The following is a 22349-nucleotide window of genomic DNA, read 5'->3' as shown; positions in this document are numbered from 1 at the left end:
ACGGAAAACGGAACAACGGTCACGGATGCACACAACGGTCGTGTGCATGAGGCCTAAGGCACACAGGGTTCATTTCCATCCCACGGAGATAGGCTCAGTATAACATACTCTCAGTTTATAATATATAAAGGGCGCAAGGCCTTAAATGAGTATTCTGGTTATATACAGTATATAGCCACAGGATAGGGGATAACTAGTAGATCAGTTTGGGTCCTACTGCTGGAAACCCCACTGATTACAAGAATGGAGGCCCATACCCCATGGAGCCACCAAAATGAACGAAGTGGACAGTCAGGCATGTATGAGGCCGATGCATTCATTTCTTTGGGTGCTCCAGAGATAGCCAAGTACAGCTCTCAGCTACAGTCAGGTCTATAAATATTGGTACACCAACACAATTCTAACATTTTTGGTTCTATACACGACCACAATGGATTTGAAATGAAACGAACAAGATGTGCTTTAATTGCAGACTGTCAACTTTAATTTGAGGGTATTTACATCCAAATCAGGTGAACGGTGTAGGAATTACAACAGTTTTCATATGTGACTCCCACTTGTTAAAGGACCAAAAGTATTGGGACAATTGGCTTCTCAGCTGTTCCATGGCCAGGTGTGTGTTATTCCCTCATTTATCCCAATTACAATGAGCAGATAAAAGGTCCAGAGTTCATTTCAAGTGTGCTATTTACATTTGGAATCTGTTGCTGTCAACTCTCAAGATGAGATCCAAAGAGCTGTCACTATCAGTGAAGCAAGCCATCATTAGGCTGAAAAAACAAAACAACCCCATCAGAGAGATAGCAAAAACATTAGGCGTGGCCAAAACAACTGTTTGGAACATTCTTAAAAAGAAGGAACGCACCGGTGAGCTCAGCAACACCAAAAGACCCGGAAGACCACGGAAAACAACTGTGGTGGATGACCGAAGAATTATTTCCCTGGTGAAGAAAACACCCTTCACAACAGTTGGCCAGATCAAGAACAGGAGGTAGGTGTATGTGTGTCAAAGTCAACAATCAAGAGAAGACTTCACCAGAGTGAATACAGAGGGTTCACCGCAGATTAGAGTTTGCCAAACGACATCTAAAAAAAGCCTTCACAGTTCTGGAACAACATCCTATGGACAGATGAGACCAAGATCAACTTGTACCAGAGTGATGGGAAGAGAATAGTATGGAGAAGGAAAGGAACTGCTCATGATCCTAAGCATACCACCTCATCAGTGAAGCATGGTGGTGGTAGTGTCATGGCGTGGGCATGTATGGCTGCCAATGGAACTGGTTCTCTTGTATTTATTGATGATGTGACTGCTGACAAAAGCCACAGGATTAATTCTGAAGTGTTTCGGGCAATATTATCTGCTCATATTCAGCCAAATGCTTCAGAACTCATTGGACGGCGCTTCACAGTGCAGATGGACAATGACCCAAAGCATACTGCAAAAGCAACCAAAGAGTTTTTTAAGGGAAAGAAGTGGAATGTTATGCAATGGCCAAGTCAATCACCTGACCTGAATCCGATTGAGCATGCATTTCACTTGCTGAAGACAAAACTGAAGGGAAAATGCTTCAAGAACAAGCAGGAACTGAAGACAGTTGCAGTAGAGGCCTGGCAGAGCATCACCAGGGATGAAACCCAGTGTCTGGTGATGTCTATGCGTTCCAGACTTCAGGCTGTAATTGACTGCAAAGGATTTGCAACCAGGTATTTAAAAGTTAAAGTTTGATTTATGATTATTATTCTGTCCCATTACTTTTGGTCCCTTAACAAGTGGGAGGCACATATGCAAACTGTTGTAATTCCTACACCGTTCACCTGATTTGGATGTAAATACCCTCAAATTAAAGCTGACAGTCTGCAGGTAAAGCACATCTTGTTTGTTTCATTTCAAATCCATTGTAGTGGTGTATAGAGCCAAAAATGTTAGAATTGTGTTGATGTCCTAATATTTATGAACCTGACTATCTCTGGAACTCCCATAGAAATAAATGGAGCAGCTGAGAGCATGCCTGACCAGCATGGTGAATGTCACCAGGTCTGCCTTCAGTGTGTGCCTATTATATTGCCTGTCAGTTTACTACTGTCAGTATAATACACTGTATTACATAAGTAGTACCATGTACAGGTGAAACTCGAAAGATTAGAATATCGTGCAAAGTTCATTTATTTCAGTAATGCAACTTAAAAGGTGAAACTAACATATCAGATAAAAATCATTACATGCAAAGCGAGATATTTCAAGCCTTTATTTGTTATAATTTGGATGATTATGGCTCACAGCTTATGAAACCCCAAAGTCCCAATTCTGAGGTACCCTTTGCTCAGGGGGTATGGATTAATTAGCAGACTAGAGTGTGACACTTTGAGCCTAGAATATTGAACCTATTCACAAAATTCTAATTTTAAGCTGCATTAATACAACTCCTTTTAAGTTGCATTACTGAAATAAATGGACTTTTGCACGATATTCGAATTTTTTGAATTTCACCTATTATGTGAGTTATCAAAGGATCCCATGACAAAGTCCCCTTGTGATGAAAATAAGAATTAACTAAAGTTTTGTTAAAAAAAAGTCTTCAAGTTAAAAACTTTTGCATGCTCTTTAATGAAAACAAATTGAAAAACCCCTCCATATATTGTGTATCGCCGCATTAATTTTGACCCAAACTATACAGTTATCATGTAATTTATGTTGTATGGTGAACGATGTAAAAAAAATAATGATTTGCTGTTTTTTCTTATTTGCCACCAAAAAAATGAATCAAAAGCAACAAACAATACTGTGTACCCCAAAATGATACTAATAAAGCTACAACTCGTCCTGCAAAAAAATCATGCCCCATAGAACTCCCATGGAAATGAACGGAGCAGTCAGGTTAATTTCCGACCACCGGTTTGGGGCCCCGTTCTCATGATCAGTAGGGGTTCCACCTGTAGGACCCCCCTGATCTAATAGTTATCCTTTGGATAGAGGATAACTTGATATGACTGGAATACCCCTTTAAAAACGAATATGCTGACCTACTGGTGTGTTTGCAGTTCTGTTGCTTTGGTCCTGTCTACATGTGTAACGCCTGCCTAGTAAAAAGGCTCATTGTTTGCATTGGCCCCACCAGCCAGCATTATGACCATGCCTAACAGTATTCTGACCCTACCTATTTGGCTTGGCCACACCTTCTACCAGTTTGGCTCTGCCTACAACATGGGGCCCCTTTTATGTTTTTTCAGGGCCACTTTGAGTTTCCAGTCCACCCATGCTTTGCCTCCAGGTAGACTGGAGTTATATCAATCATGTCAATGGCCGAGTCGTTTTGGTGGTAAAACTGCGCTATTGTCAACAAAATTGTGCAGCCGATGAACACTCTAATTGAAAACCCCGTCCACAGCACTTGGGTGTGGTTTCAGATGTATGCTCGGTAATCACGGCATTAAAATGCAATTTTATTGTACAATATAGGGTTGAGAAATTCCCCGGTGACCACCAATATTCTGTTAATTTAGAGCAGGCAGTACTTTATCCCATATATAGGAATGAAACACACTCCCAAAATCCAACTACAGTATCCCCATAACAGTCCAAGCCACAACAATTAGGCTATTTTCACATCGGCAATTTTTTATTCAAGTTTTGAGATCCATCAGAGGATCTCAAAACCTGAATAAAATGCTTCCGATCATTTAATACATCCCAATGCATCCGTTTCGTCCGGATCCAGTTGTATTAAATAGAGCCTGTGCAAGCTGCGGTTTTGTGTAGGGTCTGTGAAACCGAACAAACCGGATCTGGCATTAAAATCATTGTCAGTCAATGGGTGCCGGATCCGTTTTTTGTTACCGAAAAAAAACGGAACAGGCACCATTGACTTACATGCCGGATCCAGTTTGTTCAGTTTCACAGACCCGACATAAACGCAGCTTGCACCGGTTTTGTGTCCAGTTAAAAAAAACTGAACAAACTGGAATGGAAAGCAGCCAATGATTGGGGACAAAACGGAAGCGTTTTGTATTGGTTTTGAGATCCTCTACCCAGTATCTGCTGTTTGGCTGCATACAGTGGTACCCACACCCAGGGGTAACACTGTACTCAGCTTTCCAGCGCAGATACTCGCTGAATGTATGTGTTGGCTGGTTGGGTACCACTGTATGCTGCCAACCACCAGGCACTCGCTGGATGTAGATGGCGGCTGGTTAGGTATCACTGGCCCATAGTTAATCCTTTAGGATTGAGCTGAACATGAGCAACAATGTAGGGGTTAAATATTTTATGCTAAAATATTGTAGTCTAGACCTAGATTTTATAGCCCTGATGGTAAGTTATAATCGTTCTGCAATGAGACAGATCAGACTTTCATTAACAGCAGAGGCTCTTATTTTGTATCAGGAGGAGAACGTACATTATTTAGCAGTATGTCTTCTACATGACCTCATTCAGGATCGTCATTGTCAGGCATTACTGTATTTCAGACTGATTTATGGCCTGAACAGTACAGCTTCCTTGTCCTCACCGTACCTTTATTTGGTGAACTTTGTATATGCTGACGTGTTGGACAATACAAATATTACATTACACTTGTCCTCCACAAGGATAAGTCGCTTCTGATCAGACAATAGGTTCTATATTCTTAAGGCTACTTTCACATATGCGTTTTGGCATTCCGATTTTGAGATCAGGCAGAGGATTCCAAAACCAGACCAAAACGGTTCAGTTTTGTCTCCATGCATTCTGAATGGAAAGAGATCCGTTCATGATACCTGCTGTTCCGTCAGCATTCTGTTTTGTGACTGGATGTCCGGACATGCCAGTGATCGAAACGGAACAAACTGGATCCGTCACTAAAAACAATGTAAGTCAATGGTGATGTATCTGTTTTTTTAGGATCCTAAAAAAAACCAGATTCATCACCCATTGACTTTTAGTCATGGATAAATTTTGTTCCATTTTGATTTCACAAAACGGCATCCTAGTGGAACGGATGCATACTTATGTGTAAACGATACAGAACCATTTTGGTCCGGCAGGATCTCAAAACCTGAAACCAAAAAGCATATGTGTTACTTTGCTTATTATAAAAAATGTAGTCTAGAGCAACATTATTTCTACATGTTATGATTTTACTAATGGTTTATTTTATGGTAGATTGTGAAATGCCAGTCTTAGTAAAAAGTAATTTGGAGTAATGCAGATATTTATCAAGTTGCCCCAAATCAGTCAGTCGCCATGCGTCCAATTTCTCTAACCTCCAATGAACAGCTTTAGGTAAATTGCTTCTGATGATTCGTTCAGATGATTGGCCATCATTGTAATGCATGGATGGACCTGGTCCACCAAAGTAGGAGCTGCTCTTAAAAAGTGTCTCAGTTGTGTCTTGGGGTGGGAGTGAAATTTTAAAAACAAGTCGATCCTGGTCTGCACAACACCATTAATACTACTGGTCACCGTATGGTTACCAGTGTATGTACTGTATGCATATATTTTGACGTTCACACCTCTAGTGGTCATAAATGTTTGCTTCTTAGTTGAAAGATCCATCAACTGCAGCAGTCCCACCAGCATTCAGTTGCTCAGTTTGAAAACGAGGCACAACACAATACACCAATGGCCATCAAAGAACAAGTACGGTAAATTGTTTTTACTTAAAGGGTGTCACGAACTTCACTGTTACTCTCTCTTTTCGCTAGTCAGATGCCGTTTGGCCTAAGTCTTTTCTTTCTGGTCTGCTCTGTGTATTCAACTCTGCTATTCTGTCACAATCCAACTTTGCTATGTCTCCGTTGTTTTGTCTAGACTTTTCTAACAGTGGAGAAGGAGTGGATAACCCTTTCCTGGGACTGGACTAACCCTTTCCTGGGACTGGACGCAATTGCAATTCAACCTCGTGTTCTCCCCTTGGCTGCTCTTGCTATGGCAATCACTGTAGGAGGATTAATGTGTAGGACGCAGTATTGCTCCTAGTTCCAGTCCTGTCCAGCCCTGTTTTCTTGTAGATTCTGCCTCTTGTCACAACCTCCATGTCACATGTCTGCCTCTGGTTTTGATTCCTGGTCCCATCTGTCAGGTTCCAGCTAGGTTCTTGGTAGCGGTATAACAGTCCTGTGTGCACATTCCAGTTCTGCTCCTCCGCAGTTATGAACTGAACTCTGATACAAACCTTTAAACGCATTACTTTATCCTGAAAGTTACTTTATTCCTGTATCATCTGTCCACTGTGAAGAAAGTCATTTTACAGTGGAGTATTCCCAGATAGTAATGACATACCCAAGGTATGACATAACTGTCTGACAGATTTGGGTCCCACCTATGCGGTAAAACAAGGATACATCTATGCCATAAATCTCTGACTTGGGAATACCCCATTAAGATGCACAGGTGTCCTCTCTTTATAGGAGTCCATAAAACATTGTTTCCTATATACTACTATAAACCATTTTAACAATGATTTGGTTGCCCTGTTCCACTGCCATTGTGGGATGTCCTGTCATGGAAATGATCTTTAAAGGGAATCTGTCACCACATACCACCATAGTAATACAATTGCAGTGTCAGATGTGATTTGGTCTCCTGATTCAAACGCTGTTTTCCCCATCCCGATCGGTGCCCGTATGCCTGAGAAAACCATGATTTTGTGGTAAGCAGTTTAGCTGGTTGGTGCAATAATTGTGTCACCGTTGCACCAAAAGCCCCACTCCTTCTCACTGCCTGCCACTCTGCCCCAGCCTTGTATCACAGTGCAGCCCTGATGCTTGCCAGGGCTGTGTAGTACAGTTGACTTCCGTCCTGGCAAGCACCAAGGCTGTACTGCGGGTGTGCCAATTCCTGGAGCACTGGTTGTCACGCTTTAGTGTGGGAGGGAAACACCACACTGAGCAAAGGAGGGAAGGGTGGGACAGGGAATCAGGCCTGAAAACTAGGGTTAGTGAGCACCCTAACCAAAATCCTGACTGACTACCAGTATAAACCCAAAGGTAGGCGAGTTCATACACAGGAATACCTAGAGTCCTATCTAGCCTTATAGGACCCTGGTACTAATGGCAGGGACAAGACTACCTGTTCCTCCAAAAGGAAGGACGAACAGGAGTCTCCCATAGGCCTAATACAAACAATAGTGAAATACAACACACAGATAACCAAAACAAAAAGGGAAAGGAAAGACTTAACTTCAAAGGGGCTATGCCCATATACATGAAGGTATTTTGAATTTTCCACCATATAGATGACAATGATGCCGAAAAACGTTCCTTCTCAGGGATACCAGAAGTATCTGAACCAGAAAATGTGCCAAACTGTGGGTGAATCCCATATGCCCCAAAAAACGGCAACTTACCAGTGGACTCCTGTCTACAATTGTTTATGGCAATCTCTGCCAAAGACAAAAACGAAGACCACTCCTCCTGGTTTTCAGAGACGAAACATCTTAAGTCTCCAGACTCTGATTAGTGCTCTCCGTCTGTCCGTTCGACTGAGGATAAAAAGCCGAAGAAAAGGACACGTGAGTACCACGATCCGAGACCACGTCAGAGGGAATGCCATGGAGTTTCGCAATGTTGTCAACAAACACTTGTGCAAGTGTCTTAGCATTAGGTAGGCCAGGCAACGCTATAAAGTGCACCATTTTACTAAAGCGATCAACTACCACCAAAATAACTGTCTTTCCTGATGAGTTAGGCAGATCAGTGATAAAATCCATGGATAAGTGAGTCCATGGTCTGGACGGGATGGGCAACAGAAGTAGAGATCCGGAAGGCTAAGTATGTATCACCTTAGCGCGTGCACAGACACTACAGGCCAACACATAGTTCTCAACACACTTACGCAACCCCGGCCACCAGAATCTACGAGAGATGAGGTCGGCAGTGGATCTGCTCCCAGCGTGTCCTGTAAGAACCGTACAGTGATGTCCCTCAAAAACCTTGTGATGCAATTTTGTTGGCGCAAAGTTTCCCAAAGGGGCAAGAATCCGGTGCGTCTCCCTGGGCCTCTAACACCTTCACCACAAGGTCTGGGTATAGAGCGGATATCACCACCTCTTCCGACAGTATAGGACTCAGATTTTCAAAATCACCACCTACAGGAAAACTACATGACAAGGCATCTTCCTTGACGTTTTTAACCCCAGGACGATAGGTGACAGTGAAATTGAATCTGGTGAAAAACAAAGACCATCTGGCCTGCCTCAGGTTCAGTCGTTTAGCTGACTCCAGGTATGCAAGGTTTTTGTGATCTGTGAACACCGTGATCGGATGAATTGCCCCTTCCAACCAATGATGCCAATCCTTAAAAGCCAATTTAATGGCCAGTAACTCTCTGTTACCCACATCATAATTTCTCTCTGCAAAATTGTTTTTTTTACAGAAAAAGGCACATGGACGCCATTTACCTGGTGACAGGCCCTGCTTTAAAACTGCTCCTACCCCCCCTCGGACGTGTCCACTTCCACAATGACAGGTTGTGATACATCCGGCTGCACCAATATAGGAGTAAAAGAAAAGCACTCCTTAATCTCAGAAAAGGCTTGCAACGCCGAATCAGACCACATTGAGACATATGTCCCTTTCTTAGTCATGTCAGTTAAGAGTTTTACCATTGTCGAATAGTTCTGAATAAATTTTCGGTAATAGTTGGTGAACCCCAAAAATTGCATAAGAGCCTTCAGATTTTCAAGTCGATCCCAGTCCAATACAGCACAGACTTTCTCCAGATCCATTCAAAAACCTGAAGATGACAGCAGGTAGCCCAAAAACTGCACATTGTGTACTGTAAAAACACACTTTTCTAATTTTACGTACAATTGATTGTCTCTTAGGATCTGTAACACCTGTCTAATGTGATCCTGATGTGTCTCCACGTCTGGAGAATAAATTAGAATGACTACAAACCTCCCTACAAGGTAATGAAAAATGTTATTCACAAAATGCTGGAAAACCTCAGGAGCATTGGTCAACCCAAAAGGCATGACCAAGTTCTCAAAGTGCCCCTTAGGAGTATTAAAAGCCATCTTCCATTCATCCCCTTCCTTGATCCTAACCAGATTATGCCCCCTTAACCCCTTAAGGACTCAGCCCTATTTCACCTTAACCACCTCAGCCCCCAGTGCTTAAACACCCTGAAAGACCAGGCCACTTTTTACACTTCTGACCTACACTACTTTCACCGTTTATTGCTCGGTAATGCAACTTACCACCCAAATGAATTTTACTAATAGAGCTTTCATTTGGTGGTATTTCATTGCTGCTGACATTTTTACTTTTTTTGTTATTAATCGAAATTTAATGATTTTTTTGCAAAAAAATGACATTTTTCACTTTCAGTTGTATAATTTTGCAAAAAAAACGACATCCATATATAAATTTTGCTCTAAATTTATTGTTCTACATGTCTTTGATAAAAAAAAAAAATGTTTGGGTAAAAAAAAAAATGGTTTGGGTAAAAGTTATAGCGTTTACAAACTATGGTACAAAAATGTGAATTTCCGCTTTTTGAAGCAGCTCTGACTTTCTGAGCACCTGTCATGTTTCCTGGGGTTCTACAATGCCCAGACAGTACAAACACCCCACAAATGACCCCATTTCGGAAAGTACACACCCTAAGGTATTCGCTGATGGGCATAGTGAGTTCATAGAACTTTTTATTTTTTGTCACAAGTTAGCGGAAAATGATGATTTTTTTTTTTTCTTACAAAGTCTCATATTCCACTAACTTGTGACAAAAAATAAAAAGTTCTATGAACTCACTATGCCCATCACGAAATACCTTGGGGTCTCTTCTTTCCAAAATGGGGTCACTTGTGGGGTAGTTATACTGCCCTGGCATTCTAGGGGCCCAAATGTGTGGTAAGGAGTTTGAAATCAAATTCTGTAAAAAATGACCAGTGAAATCCGAAAGGTGCTCTTTGGAATATGGGCCCCTTTGCCCACCTAGGCTGCAAAAAAGTGTCACACATCTGGTATCTCCGTATTCAGGAGAAGTTGGGTAATGTGTTTTGGGGTGTCTTTTTACATATACCCATGCTGGGTGAGAGAAATATCTTGGCAAAAGACAACTTTTCCCATTTTTTTATACAAAGTTGGCATTTGACCAAGATATTTATCTCACCCAGCATGGGTATATGTAAAAAGACACCCCAAAACACATTCCCCAACTTCTACTGAATACGGAGATACCAGATGTGTGACACTTTTTTGCAGCCTAGGTGGGCAAAGGTGCCCAAATTCCTTTTAGGAGGGCATTTTTAGACATTTGGATACCAGACTTCTTCTCACGCTTTGGGGCCCCTAAAATGCCAGGGCAGTATAAATACTCCACATGTGACCCCATTTTGGAAAGAAGACACCCCAAGGTATTCAATGAAGGGCATGGCGAGTTCATAGAAAAAAAAATTTTTGGCACAAGTTAGCGGAAATTGATTTTTTTTATTTTTTTCTCACAAAGTCTCCCTTTCCGCTAACTTGGGACAAAAATTTCAATCTTTCATGGACTCAATATGCCCCTCAGCGAATACCTTGGGGTGTCTTCTTTCCAAAATGGTGTTATTTGTGGGGTGTTTGTACTGCCCTGGCATTTGAGGGTCTCCGCAATCATTACATGTATGCCCAGCATTAGGAGTTTCTGCTATTCTCCTTATATTGAGCATACGGGTAATGAGATTTTTTTTTTTTCCGTTCAGCCTCTGGGCTGAAAGAAAAAAATGAACGGCACAGATTTCTTCATTCGCATCAATCAATGTGGATGAAAAAATCTCTGCCAAAAAAAGAATAAGGAGGGGAAAGGCGTCTGCCAGGACATAAGAGCTCCGCCCAACATCCATACCCACTTAGCTCGTATGCCCTGGCAAACCAGATTTCTCCATTCACATCAATCGATGTGTATGAATAAATCATTGCCGGGATTTTTTTTTTTATATATACAAAGTGTTTGCCAAAGTATATGAACACCGCCACCTCCTCAGCTCATATGCCTCGGCAAACGTATCTTTTACTGCAGAGGAGAAATCTCGTCTTGGAGCGCCGCATACACCGACTTGCGTGTAATCTGACAGCAGCACAATGCTTCTGTCCGAATGCACATCAGTGCTGCAGCTAGTCGATCGGTTGGTCCACCTGGAAGGTAAAAAAAACAAAACAAAAAAGAAAAAACCAGGCCGCAACGCAATAAATTTATTAACTGTTGAACAGAACATAGAAACTTTTTTTTAACTTTTTTAACTGAACGTTTAACTTTTTTACTTAACGGTAATTTTTTTTTTGTTTAGTTTTTTTTACCTTTATAGAACAAACCTCTCCTTCCCCATGGGACAATGTGCAAAGCGCAAATCGCCCAAAGATGTGGCGAAGTACGTTATGCACTTTATCCCAGGTGAAAGGAGAGGTTTGCAGCAGCTGTGAGTAAAAGGGCCCTAATAGCCCTGTGTGCCTGTCCTGTGAGATGCAATCCCTATGCTAGGTGTACCTGTGTGTGGTACTTCCGGAAACACTCACCAAAGCATAGGGCAGGGTGGTCAGGACAGTCAGGACAGAAATAGCGGGTGTCATGTCTTATTCCACTCCTGCTACAGACACGACATCTTTTTCGGGGTGACGGTTGGGTTGAGGTACCAGGAACGACACTGGGGAAATGTCGCTCGTGTAGACGGCTAACTACACTGGTGGATGGGGCCACGGAACCTCCTGGATAAAGGAGGTTCTCGATGATCTCTTCCTGGAATTTGAGGAAGGATCGTGTTCTCCCAGCCTTACTGTAGAGAACAAAACTATTATACAGCGCCAATTGAATTAAATATACAGACACCTTCTTATACCAGCGTCTGGTTCTGCGGGAAACTAAATACGGAGACAACATCTGGTCATTGAAGTCCACCCCTCCCATGAGCGCATTATAGTCGTGGACACAGAGGGGCTTTTCAATGACACGGGTTGCTCGCTCAATTTGGATTGTCGTGTCTGCGTGAATGGAGGAGAGCATGTAAACGTCACGCTTGTCTCTCCATTTCACCGCGAGCAGTTCTTCGTTACACAAGGCAGCCCTCTCCCCCCTTGCAAGACGGGTGGTTACAAGCCGTTGGGGGAAGCCCACGCGACTAGTTCGCGCGGTGCCACAGGCGCAAATCCGTTCTAGAAACAAATGCCTAAAGAGGGCCACACTTGTGTAAAAATTGTCCACATAAAGATGGTACCCCTTGCCGAATAAGGGTGACACCAAGTCCCAGACTGTCTTCCCACTGCTCCCCAGGTAGTCAGGGCAACCGACCGGCTCCAGGGTCTGATCTTTTCCCTCATAAATCCGAAATTTGTGGGTATAGCCTGTGACCCTTTCACAGAGCTTATACAATTTGACCCCATACCGGGCACGCTTGCTTGGGATGTATTTTTTGAAGCCAAGGCGCCCGGTAAAATGTATTAGGGACTCGTCTACGCAGATGTTTTGCTTGGGGGTATACAAATCTGCAAATTTCTGGTTGAAATGGTCTATGAGGGGCCGAATTTTGTGGAGCCGGTCAAAAGCTGGGTGGCCTCTGGGACGGGAGGTGGTGTCGCTAAATTGCAGGAAACGGAGGATGGCCTCAAATCGTGCCCTGGACATAGCAGCAGAGAACATGGGCATGTGATGAATCGGGTGCGTGGACCAATATGACCACAATTCATGCTTTTTAGTTAGACCCATGTTGAGGAGAAGGCCCAAAAAAAATTTAAGTTCGGAAACTTGGACTGGTTTCCACTGGAAAGGCTGGGCATAAAAGCTTCCCGGGTTGGCGGATATAAATTGTGTGGCATACCGGTTTGTATCTGCCACGACTAAGTCCAAGAGCTCCGCAGTCAAGAACAGCTCAAAAAATCCCAGGGCCGAACCGATTTGAGCCGTCTCAACCCGAACTCCAGACTGGGCGGTGAAAGGGGGAACTACTGGTGCGGCTGAAGTTGGTGACTGCCAATCAGGGTTTGCCAGCACCTCAGGGATTCTAGGGGCTCTACGGGCCTGTCTGTGCGGTGGCTGCGACGGGGTAACTACTGCACGTGCCACCGTACCAGCTTCAACTGCCCTTCTGGTGCTCGCCACGTCACCATGTTGTACGGCAGTGCTGGTACTAGGTCCAGGGAGGGCTGCGCTGCTGGTGTATGCCTCACCACGTGATCCGGCAGCGACAGCCCCACTCTGCTGCTCTTGAAGCGGATCCTGCATAACCTGTGGTCTAGTGACACGGGGCCTGGTACGCCTGGTGCTATCAGGGACCTCCACCTCCTCGTCTGAACTTTGGGTCAGAGAGCCACTGCTTTCCACAGGTTCATATTCTGACCCGCTAGATTCGTCAGATGAGGGTTCCCACTCCTCATCCGACTGGGATCAGAATCCTGTAGGCCTCTTCAGAAGAATACCCCCTGTTTGACATTTTGGACTACTAAATTTAGGGGTATTCCCTGAGACTACCCAAGAAAAAAAGCAAACCTGTCTTACAAAGGGGAGGCTAGCGAAGTACCGGAGGCTGCTGCGGTTGATAAAAAATATCAAAACTGATTTTTTTATCGCCGCAGTGCGTGTAAAATGAATGTGCAGTGATCAAAAAAATATATATTTTTTGTCACTGCGGTGGGGCGGGCGTGGGTGAACGCACGTGTGGGCGACCGATCAGGCTTGATCGGGCAAACACTGCGTTTTGGGTAGAGGGCGAGCTAAGGTGACACTAATACTATTATAGATCTGACCGTGATCAGTTTTGATCACTTACAGATACTATAAAAGTACAAATGCTGATTAGCGATACGCTAAACAGCGAATAAGTGACTGCGGTGCGGTGGGCTGGGCGCTAACTGACGCTAACTACCTAACCAAGGGGCCTAAACTATCCCTAAAACCTAACAGCCAATACTAGTGAAAAAAAAAAAGTGACAGTTTACACTGATCACTTTTTTTCCTTTCACTAGTGATTGACAGGGGCGATCAAAGGGGTGATCAAAGGGTTAATTGGGGTACAGGGGGGTGATCTGGGGCTAAGGTGTAGTGTTTGGTGTACTCACAGTTCAGTCTGCTCCTCTGCTGGATCCAACCGACGAAAAGGACCAGCAGAGGAGCAGACAAGCCATATAACAGATCATATTTACTAATATGATCTGTTATATGACTTGTGATTGGATTTTTTGAAAATCGCCAGCCTGCCAGCCAATGATCGTTGCTGGCAGGCTGGTGACGAACTTGTTCTTTAAAATTTGCGCATGCGCGGGCTGGCTTTGAGCGAAATCTCGCGTCTCGCGAGATGACGCGTATATGCGTGACTGTGCGCAGCGCTGCCACCTCCGGAACGTGATCCTGCGTTAGGCGGTCCGGAGGTGGTTAAGGACCAGGCAATTTTTTGCAAATCTGACCAGTGTCACTTTAAGTGCTGATAACTTTAAAACGCTTTTAAAGGCCATTCTGAGATAGGTTTTTTTTGTCACATATTGTACTTCATGACACTGGTAAAATGAAGTAAAAAAAATCTTTTTTATTTATAAAAAAATACCAAATTTACCAAAAATTTGTAAAAAATTGCAAATTTCCAAGTTTCAATTTCTCTACTTCTATAATAGTAATACCTCCAAAAATAGTTATTACTTTACATTCCCCATATGTCTACTTCATGTTTGGATCATTTTGGGAATGATATTTAATTTTTTGGGGATGTTACAAGGCTTAGAAGTTTAGAAGCAAATCTTGAAATTTTTCTGAAATTTTCAAAAACCCAATTTTTAGGGGCCAGTTCAGGTCTGAAGTCACTTTGCGAGGCTTACATAATAGAAACCACGCAAAAATGACCCCATTCTATAAACTACACCCCTCAAGGTATTCAAAACTGATTTTACAAACTTTGTTAACCCTTTAGGTGGTCCACAAGAATTAATGGAAAATAGAGATACAATTTCAAAATTTCACTTTTTTGGCAGATTTTCCATTTTAATAATTTTTTTTCCAGTTACAAAGCAAGGGTTAACAGCTAAACCAAACTCAATATTTATGGCCCTGATTCTGTAGTTTACAGAAACACCCCATATGTGGTCGTAAACAGCTGTACGGGCACACAGCAGGGCGCAGAAGGAAAGGAATGCCATACAGTTTTTGGAAGGCAGATTTTGCTGGACTGTTTTTTTTGACACCATGTCTCATTTGAAGCCCCCCTGATGCACCCCTAGAGTAGAAACTCCATAAAAGTGACCCCATCTAAGAAACTACACCCCTCATGTAATCAGGTTTTCAAAACTGATTTTACAAACGTCGTTAACCCTTTAGGTGTTCCACAACAATAAATGGAAAATAGAGATACAGTTTAAAAATTTCACTTTTTTGGCAGATTTTCCATTTTAATCCATTTTACCCAGTAACAAAGCAAGTAGAAACTCCAAAAAAGTGGCCCCATTTTAGAAACTACAGGATAGGATGGCAGTATTGTTGGTATTAGTTTAGGGTACATATGATTTTTGGTTGCTCTATATTACACTTTTTGTGAGGCAAGATAACAAGAAATAGCTGTTTTGGCACCGTTTTTATTTTTTGTTATTTACAACATTCATCTGACAGGTTAGAACATGTGATATTTTTATAGACCAGGTTGTCACGGATGCGGCGATACCTAATATGTATACTTTTTATTTATTTATGTAAGTTTTACACAATGATTTCATTTTTGAAGCAACAAAAATCATGTTTTAGTGTTTCCATAGTCTGAGAGCCATAATTTTTTCAGTTTTGGGGCGATTACCTTGGGTAGGGTATGATTTTTGTGGGATGAGATGATGGTTTTATTGGCACTATTTTGGGGTGCGTGTGACTTTTTGATCGCTTGCTATTACACTATTTGTGATGTAAAGTGACAAAAAATGGTTTATTTAGCACAGTTTTTATTTTTTATTTTTTACAGTGTTCATCTGAAAGGTTAGGTCATGTTATATTTTCATAGAGCCGGTCGATACGAACGCGGCGATACCAAATATGTATAATTTTTATTTATTTATGTAAGTTTTACACAATAACAGCCTTTTTCAAAAAAAAAAATGATGTTTTAGTGTCTCCATATTCTGAGCCATAGTTTTTTTATTTTTTGGGCGATTGTCTCAGGTAGGGGGTCATTTTTTGCAGGATGAGGTGACTGTTAGATTGGTACTATTTTGGTGGCAAACGCCTTTTTGATCGCTTGCTGTTGTACTTTTTGTGATGTAAGGTGACAAAAAAATGGTTTATTTAGCACAGTTTTTATTTTTTATTTTTTACGGTGTTCATTTGAGGGGTTAGGTCATGTGATATGTTTATAGAGCCGGTCGATACGGACTCGACGATACCTAATATATGTATACTTTTTTTTTTCCCTATTTTTTACCAATTTTTTTTTTTACTTTATTTGGGGAAAATTACGTTTTTGTTTTTTTTTACTTGAAACTTTTAATTTTTTGGGGGGAAAACTTTATTTTTTCAACTTTTTTTCACTTTATTTTTTGTACCACTTTGGTACTTGAACTTTTGGGGGTATATTTCTTTACAATGCATTCCAATACTTCTGTATTGGAATGCATTGACTGTATGAGTAATACTGTGTGTATTACTCATACAGCTTCCGGGGCCTGTGAGATCCAGGGGGCTGGATCTCGCAGATGCCTCAGGAAGGCATCCCGCTGCCTTCCATGCCATCGGGTCCCCCCCAAAGCCCCATGGGGACCCGATGGCACCGCCGCCGCACCAGGTAAAAGCCGCAAACTGCAGGTCTGAATTGACCTGCGGTTTGCGGCGATCGCCGACACGGGGGGGGGGGTCACGGGACACCACCGCGCATTTAGTCAAGGTGCCTGCTCAATGATTTGAGCAGGCACCTTGTTCCGATCACCGCCCGCCGGGCGGCGGTGATCGGAACACCACATGACGTACCGGTACGTCATGTGTCCTTAAGGGGTTAAATAAAACTTGGAGAACACCTTGGCACCAACAGTTAGAGTTGCAGAGTTAGAGGTGCAGAATAAATAGCAAAAATTGAAATGTTTTTCTCTAATGTACTCGGTAACAACCTGTGCATACAGACTAACTGAGCATCAATCAGGTTTACCCCGGCCCCGCTGTTGATAAACACCTCAATCCCCACTGTTTTTGACTATAGCGCCACCTCAGTAGTCAGGAAAAATCGGGTACTACTAATAAAAGACAAATGCACATTTTCCAAGAGTCCTTTTTTTTTTTTGCCACTGAATGCTTAAAAGCGGATCCAGAAGTAGCTCCCCCTAATTGCATGGGTTCGACCCCAGACATAAACCCAGGAGAAGCTTCACCCAAAGTGTCAGGAGAGGATGATACATTATGTGATAGTACGTCCTGAGAGTGGGGGCCCCTAGATCTCTCTCTCTCTCTCAGGCGTCTATCAATGCATATGGCAAGAGACATAGCAGCCTCCAGAGACACTGGAGTTTCATGAAAGGCCAAAGCGTCTTTCAGCCTCTCTGATTACCCTTGACCAAACTGGCTACGGAGAGCAGGATCGTTCCACTCAGTATCCGTAGCCCACTTCCTAAACTCGGAGCAATAAGTCTCTGCAAAAAGGTCACCCTGTCGGAGGCCGTGCAGCTTGGTTTCAGCCAGGGAGGTACGATCCGGATTATTATAGATAAGACCCAAAGCTTAAAATTTTTTATCTACACTGAAGAAACTGCAATTCGGTCGGCAGAGAACAAGCCCATGACTGCGCATCCCCCTTAAGCAAGGAAATAACCACACCGACTCGCTGTTTCTCATCTCCAGATGAGTGTGGACTTAACCTAAAATACAGTTTACATGCCTCCCTAAACAAAATTAAATTATCACATCCCCCAGAGAATCTGTCCGGGAGGGCAACTTTAGGCTCAAGACAGGCCTGGTAACCACAACCAGGACCAATAGCCTGTGGTTCCTAAACTGCGAGACGGTCGTGCGGAGGTCAGCTACCTCCAAAGACAGCTCTTGCAGCTGACCTGCCAGTTCAGCAATTGGATCCATGGCTGCACTCAAACAAACAAAAAATTACGGTTTTGGTGGTTTATAATGTCACGCCTCGGTGTGGGAGGGAAGCACCACACTGAGCATTGGAGGGGGGGGGGGGGACAGGGAATCAGGCCTGAGAACTAGTGAAGGAAGATGGACATCTCCTAGTGAACACCCTGACTGACTACCAGTATGAACAGACCCCAAAGGTGGTGAGTTCATAGGCCAGGAATACCTAGAGTCCCATCTAGCCCTATAGGACCCTGGTACTAATGGCAGGGATGAGACTACCTGTTCCTCCAAAAGGAAGGATGAACAGGAGTCTCCCTCAGGCCTAATACAAACTATTGGGAAATGCAACACACAGATAACAAAACAAAATACAAAAGGGAAAGGAAAGACTTAACTTTAAGGGGCTATGGAAGCACCAGGAACTAAGCCGAGATCCGACCACCAACTATCCACAGGTCCAACAGAAGCTATAAACTGCACGACATTGTGGGAGAAGCAACAATAAATAGGGAAGGTAAAATGACCACAATAGCAACACCTGGAGGCATGAGGTGTGGCCATTACCAGAAACAACACAGACGCCTATTGACGCCAGGAAACCTGTCAGATCAAACCACATGTTGCCAGTCTCACAGATCTCCTGCCACTCACTGTCGCCGGGACGTCCGTATGTCTCGGTATGTCACACTGGTGCATGTGCGATTACATCACACCTGCCTGGTGCTGTCACTCAACGTTGGGGGGGCATGGCAGACACTGATAAAGTGAAGGGCTTTCGGTGCAAAGTGGTGCAATGGTAACACCCTCATTGCACCAAGCAGTTAAAGGGGTTATACAACCCGTATAATGACCCCCCCCCCCCCCCAATGTCTGGGCACCTCATATAAGTTATACTTACCCTGCTCTCCGACACCCGAGTCACTCCTGATCCCCGCATGGCCGCTGCTGCGTCACCCACGATGGTAGGGAGGTTCGTCCCCATCGAGGCCTGCTATTGGCTGCCCCCCCCCCCCAATCGCCACGACCGGGAGATGTAGCTGTGCAGGGATCAGGAGTGACGCAGGTGCCGGGGAGCAGGGTAAGTATAACCTTTATGAGGGGCCTGGGCATTGGGGGCGGGGGGGCGGTCATTATAGAGGTTCGATAACCACTTTAAGTTACATATCACAAAATCATGGATTTCTCAGGAATGGGAAAAGTCTGAATCAGGAGACCTGCCACACATATGACACTGTACTTGGATTACTATGGAGGTGTGTGGTGACAGAGTCCCTTTAAATGCAGGAGCTGGAAAAAAAGACATCTTATTAATATATGTATGTCATGTCTCGCTTACCTGAGCACAGTTGGAAAAAGTTCAGTCGTATAAAGAAAAGCACAGACAATGGAAGACCCAAGAAAACCCTTGGCCACAGCAGTGGCAGACAGCTGCAACAGTATTAAATCTGAAATGTAAAATGTGTTATTAGAAAAACACATCTTCAATAGTCAGCCACCCCACCCCCAGGGATCATCTGAAGCTGCATTTGCATGGGCTGATTCACAGGTATTTATCAGGAATGAACCACACTTCTGGGATAATTGCCTGATGACGAGCGGAGGTAATTGCTCTAATTGCATGAAGCAATCACCCCCACTGTCTGGGGATGAATGAGCACTACTAATCACGTTATGTGCTGCATCAAAGATGCTTTCACCCAATGTTTGCTCATTCATCGGCTGAGTGGCGGCACAACATGGGCCAATAATTGGGAATGACTATTCGTCTAAATGCTCGCTCCTGATGATCAGCCCAATAATCTGCCCATGCAAAATGTCCTTGAATGCTGCAGGTCCAGCTGCTAAAACCCAAAATCAACTGATTCATATACAGAAGCCCTGTCCAGCCCCACTGTGACTTTCAAATGTATAGAAAGGGAACATCATCGAACAATGCCTTCTATCTGTAGAATGCAAACCAAAATGTAACATTCGTTAGCAAGCAGTATGTGTCATTGTGAACTTACAAAGAGCTCTATCAACACTTTAAACTCTTGTTTTATTAAAAAGTAAAAAATTATGTTGCATGCTATATTTGTGCCTTTTTGTGTTTCTTGCCACCTTTCTATAGTGGTGAGAACAGGGGTGACGCTTATGCAGAAAGAAGTTGAGAAAAATCCAGCTCCACTTTAAAGGAATTGCGTTTATTCAGCTTGCGGTTAAAAACTCATCCAAGAAATACAAAATTTAGCAGTCTTGTCTTGTCTACATGTTTCGGGCTATCAGAGACATTTCCAGCCCTTCTTCATGACAGAAGGGCTGGAAATGTCTCTGATAGCCCGAAACATGTAGACAAGACAAGACTGCTAAATTTTGTATTTCTTGGATGAGTTTTTAACCGCAAGCTGAATAAACGCAATTCCTTTAAAGTGGAGCTGGATTTTTCTCAACTTCTTTTTGCATTTGCTGCCCGCACCTGACACGGGCCATCCGTGCTCACAACTAAAGGAAGGGCAGGTGAGAGCTGCTACATTTCTCTTTTCCTATTTATCAGGGGTGACGCTTAGGCTGAGTTCACACTTCAGTTATTTGATCAGTTATTTCCATCAGTTATTGATCAAGACTTGCATAGGAAATGCCAGTCTTGATAAATCTTCCCCTTAGTCCCCAGTTATGACACACTGCTCCCTAACTGTCTAATTGCTTGTCTTGTATTAATGTACTCCAGTATCTTAACCCCTTAACGCATAATGCTGTACATGTACGGCATTATGCGCCCACATTTGTATGAAGTGGGCTGCTGCGGTGAGACTGCTTCATGTGCGGCAAGTGTGGCTGTATAATACAACTCGCACCCGACCGCAATGACAGGGAACGGCGATCGCACCGAACCTCATCATCTAACCAAACCCTCAGATGCCGTGATCAACAGTAATTGTGGCATCTGTGAGGTTAGGCAGAGAGATGCCGCTCCCAATCAGAGCCCCTGCACTGAAATCGTGGGGATCAGATTGGCTACCATGGCAGCCTAATAAGCTCCTTGCTAAGCTGTGCACGATGCACAGCTCTGCAGGAACTGTGTCAAAATCCCATCCACCCAAGGGATCAAAAGATCCCAGGTTCTTTTTCTTAAAAAAAGAATAAAAAAATCTATAAAATACTAAGTTTAAATCACACTCTTTCCCAATTTTACATATAAAAATATATAAACAATGAAAAAATAAAACACATTAGGTATCGTCATTTCTGAAAATGTCTGAACTATTAAAATGTAAATAAAAAAATTCCTGCTGCATAAAACTTCGGTCCAATACTGTACGGAGCGAGTGCTTCATACAGTATTAGAATGTATTGGCTCAGATGACTTCATAGATAAATTTTTACTGTAAAAAAAACATTTCCTGAACTCATTTTCGGTTCCAAGTGGTACCTTGGTCGATTCGCTCATCCCTAGTTATCACCTTGTCCACACAAAAAAATTTAATACCAGTGATCAAAAAGTTGTACATACCACAAAAATGGTACCAATAAAAACTACAGTTCACTCCGCAAAAAAGAAGCCCTTACAGCTCTGTAGACCAAAATATAAAGAAATTATGTCTGTCACAAAATGGGCAATGAAAATGTAGATTTTTTTTTCAAAGGTTTTTATTTTTTTAAAGTAATAAAATTTAAATAAAAGCTATACAAGTTTGGCGTTGCTATAATCGTATTGAGCTGCAAAATATGGACATCATGCCATTTTTAGCGCACAGTGAACGCTGTGAGGTCAAAACTCCAAAAACCTTGGAGGAATTTCTTTTTTTTTTTTTCAGTTTTACCCCAAAAAGAATTTGTTTCCTATTTGCCAATATAAGACATGGTAAATTAAATGGTGCCATTATAAAATGCATCTCATATGGCCATGTAAACAGAAAAATAAAAAAGTTATGGCTATTGGAACGTGGGAAGGAAAAATCAAAAATGCAAATAGGCTCAAACTTTAAGGTGTTAAACATTCACAAAATAAAAAGTAAAGACAGTCCTAAATGTCAAGTTACAGAATCCAGTAATGTCACTTTAAAAGCCTAACAAACCGTGGTAAAAGAAAGTTGGCGCTTCCTTTATATGAAAACCCATCAACCTGTCACCCTGAGAGCGCTATCCAGTCTACAAGCATCTTGTAACAGAGCGAGATGAGCTGACCAAATTGAGATGTATTTGTGTATGTGGAGAGAAAAATGAATGTAATTTGTAAGTTAAAGGGATTGTCTTGGACAAGCCACCCAATTGCTAAAAAAAATAAACTTAAAAAAATCATGTACCCTGCTCTTTCTCCGGCCCTGTTTTCTGTGCCGCTGGTCCCTTCCTCTTGCTGCTTCTTATTTGCAGACTACAGCGGTGATGTTTCGGTATTTGG

The 22349-nt window shown here is 42.8% G+C and overlaps 1 protein-coding gene across 3 annotated transcripts in view; it reads right to left on the bottom strand.

Annotated features, from left to right (window-relative positions):
- LOC120980671 (solute carrier family 22 member 6-B-like) overlaps positions 1–22349 on the bottom strand; it is a 97044-nt gene that overhangs the window by 8193 nt on the left and 66502 nt on the right. For all 3 annotated transcript variants that reach the window (XM_040409914.1, XM_040409913.1, XM_040409915.1), the window contains one exon: positions 19308–19416. In XM_040409914.1, the coding sequence (XP_040265848.1) occupies positions 19308–19416 (109 nt within the window). The remainder of the gene's footprint in view (positions 1–19307; positions 19417–22349) is intronic.

This window comes from Bufo bufo, chromosome 10 (assembly GCF_905171765.1).
Source record: "Bufo bufo chromosome 10, aBufBuf1.1, whole genome shotgun sequence".
Classification (NCBI taxonomy): Eukaryota; Metazoa; Chordata; class Amphibia; order Anura; family Bufonidae; genus Bufo; species Bufo bufo.
Note: the sequence above shows the minus strand (reverse complement) of the source record. Positions and strands in the feature narration are given on the sequence as shown.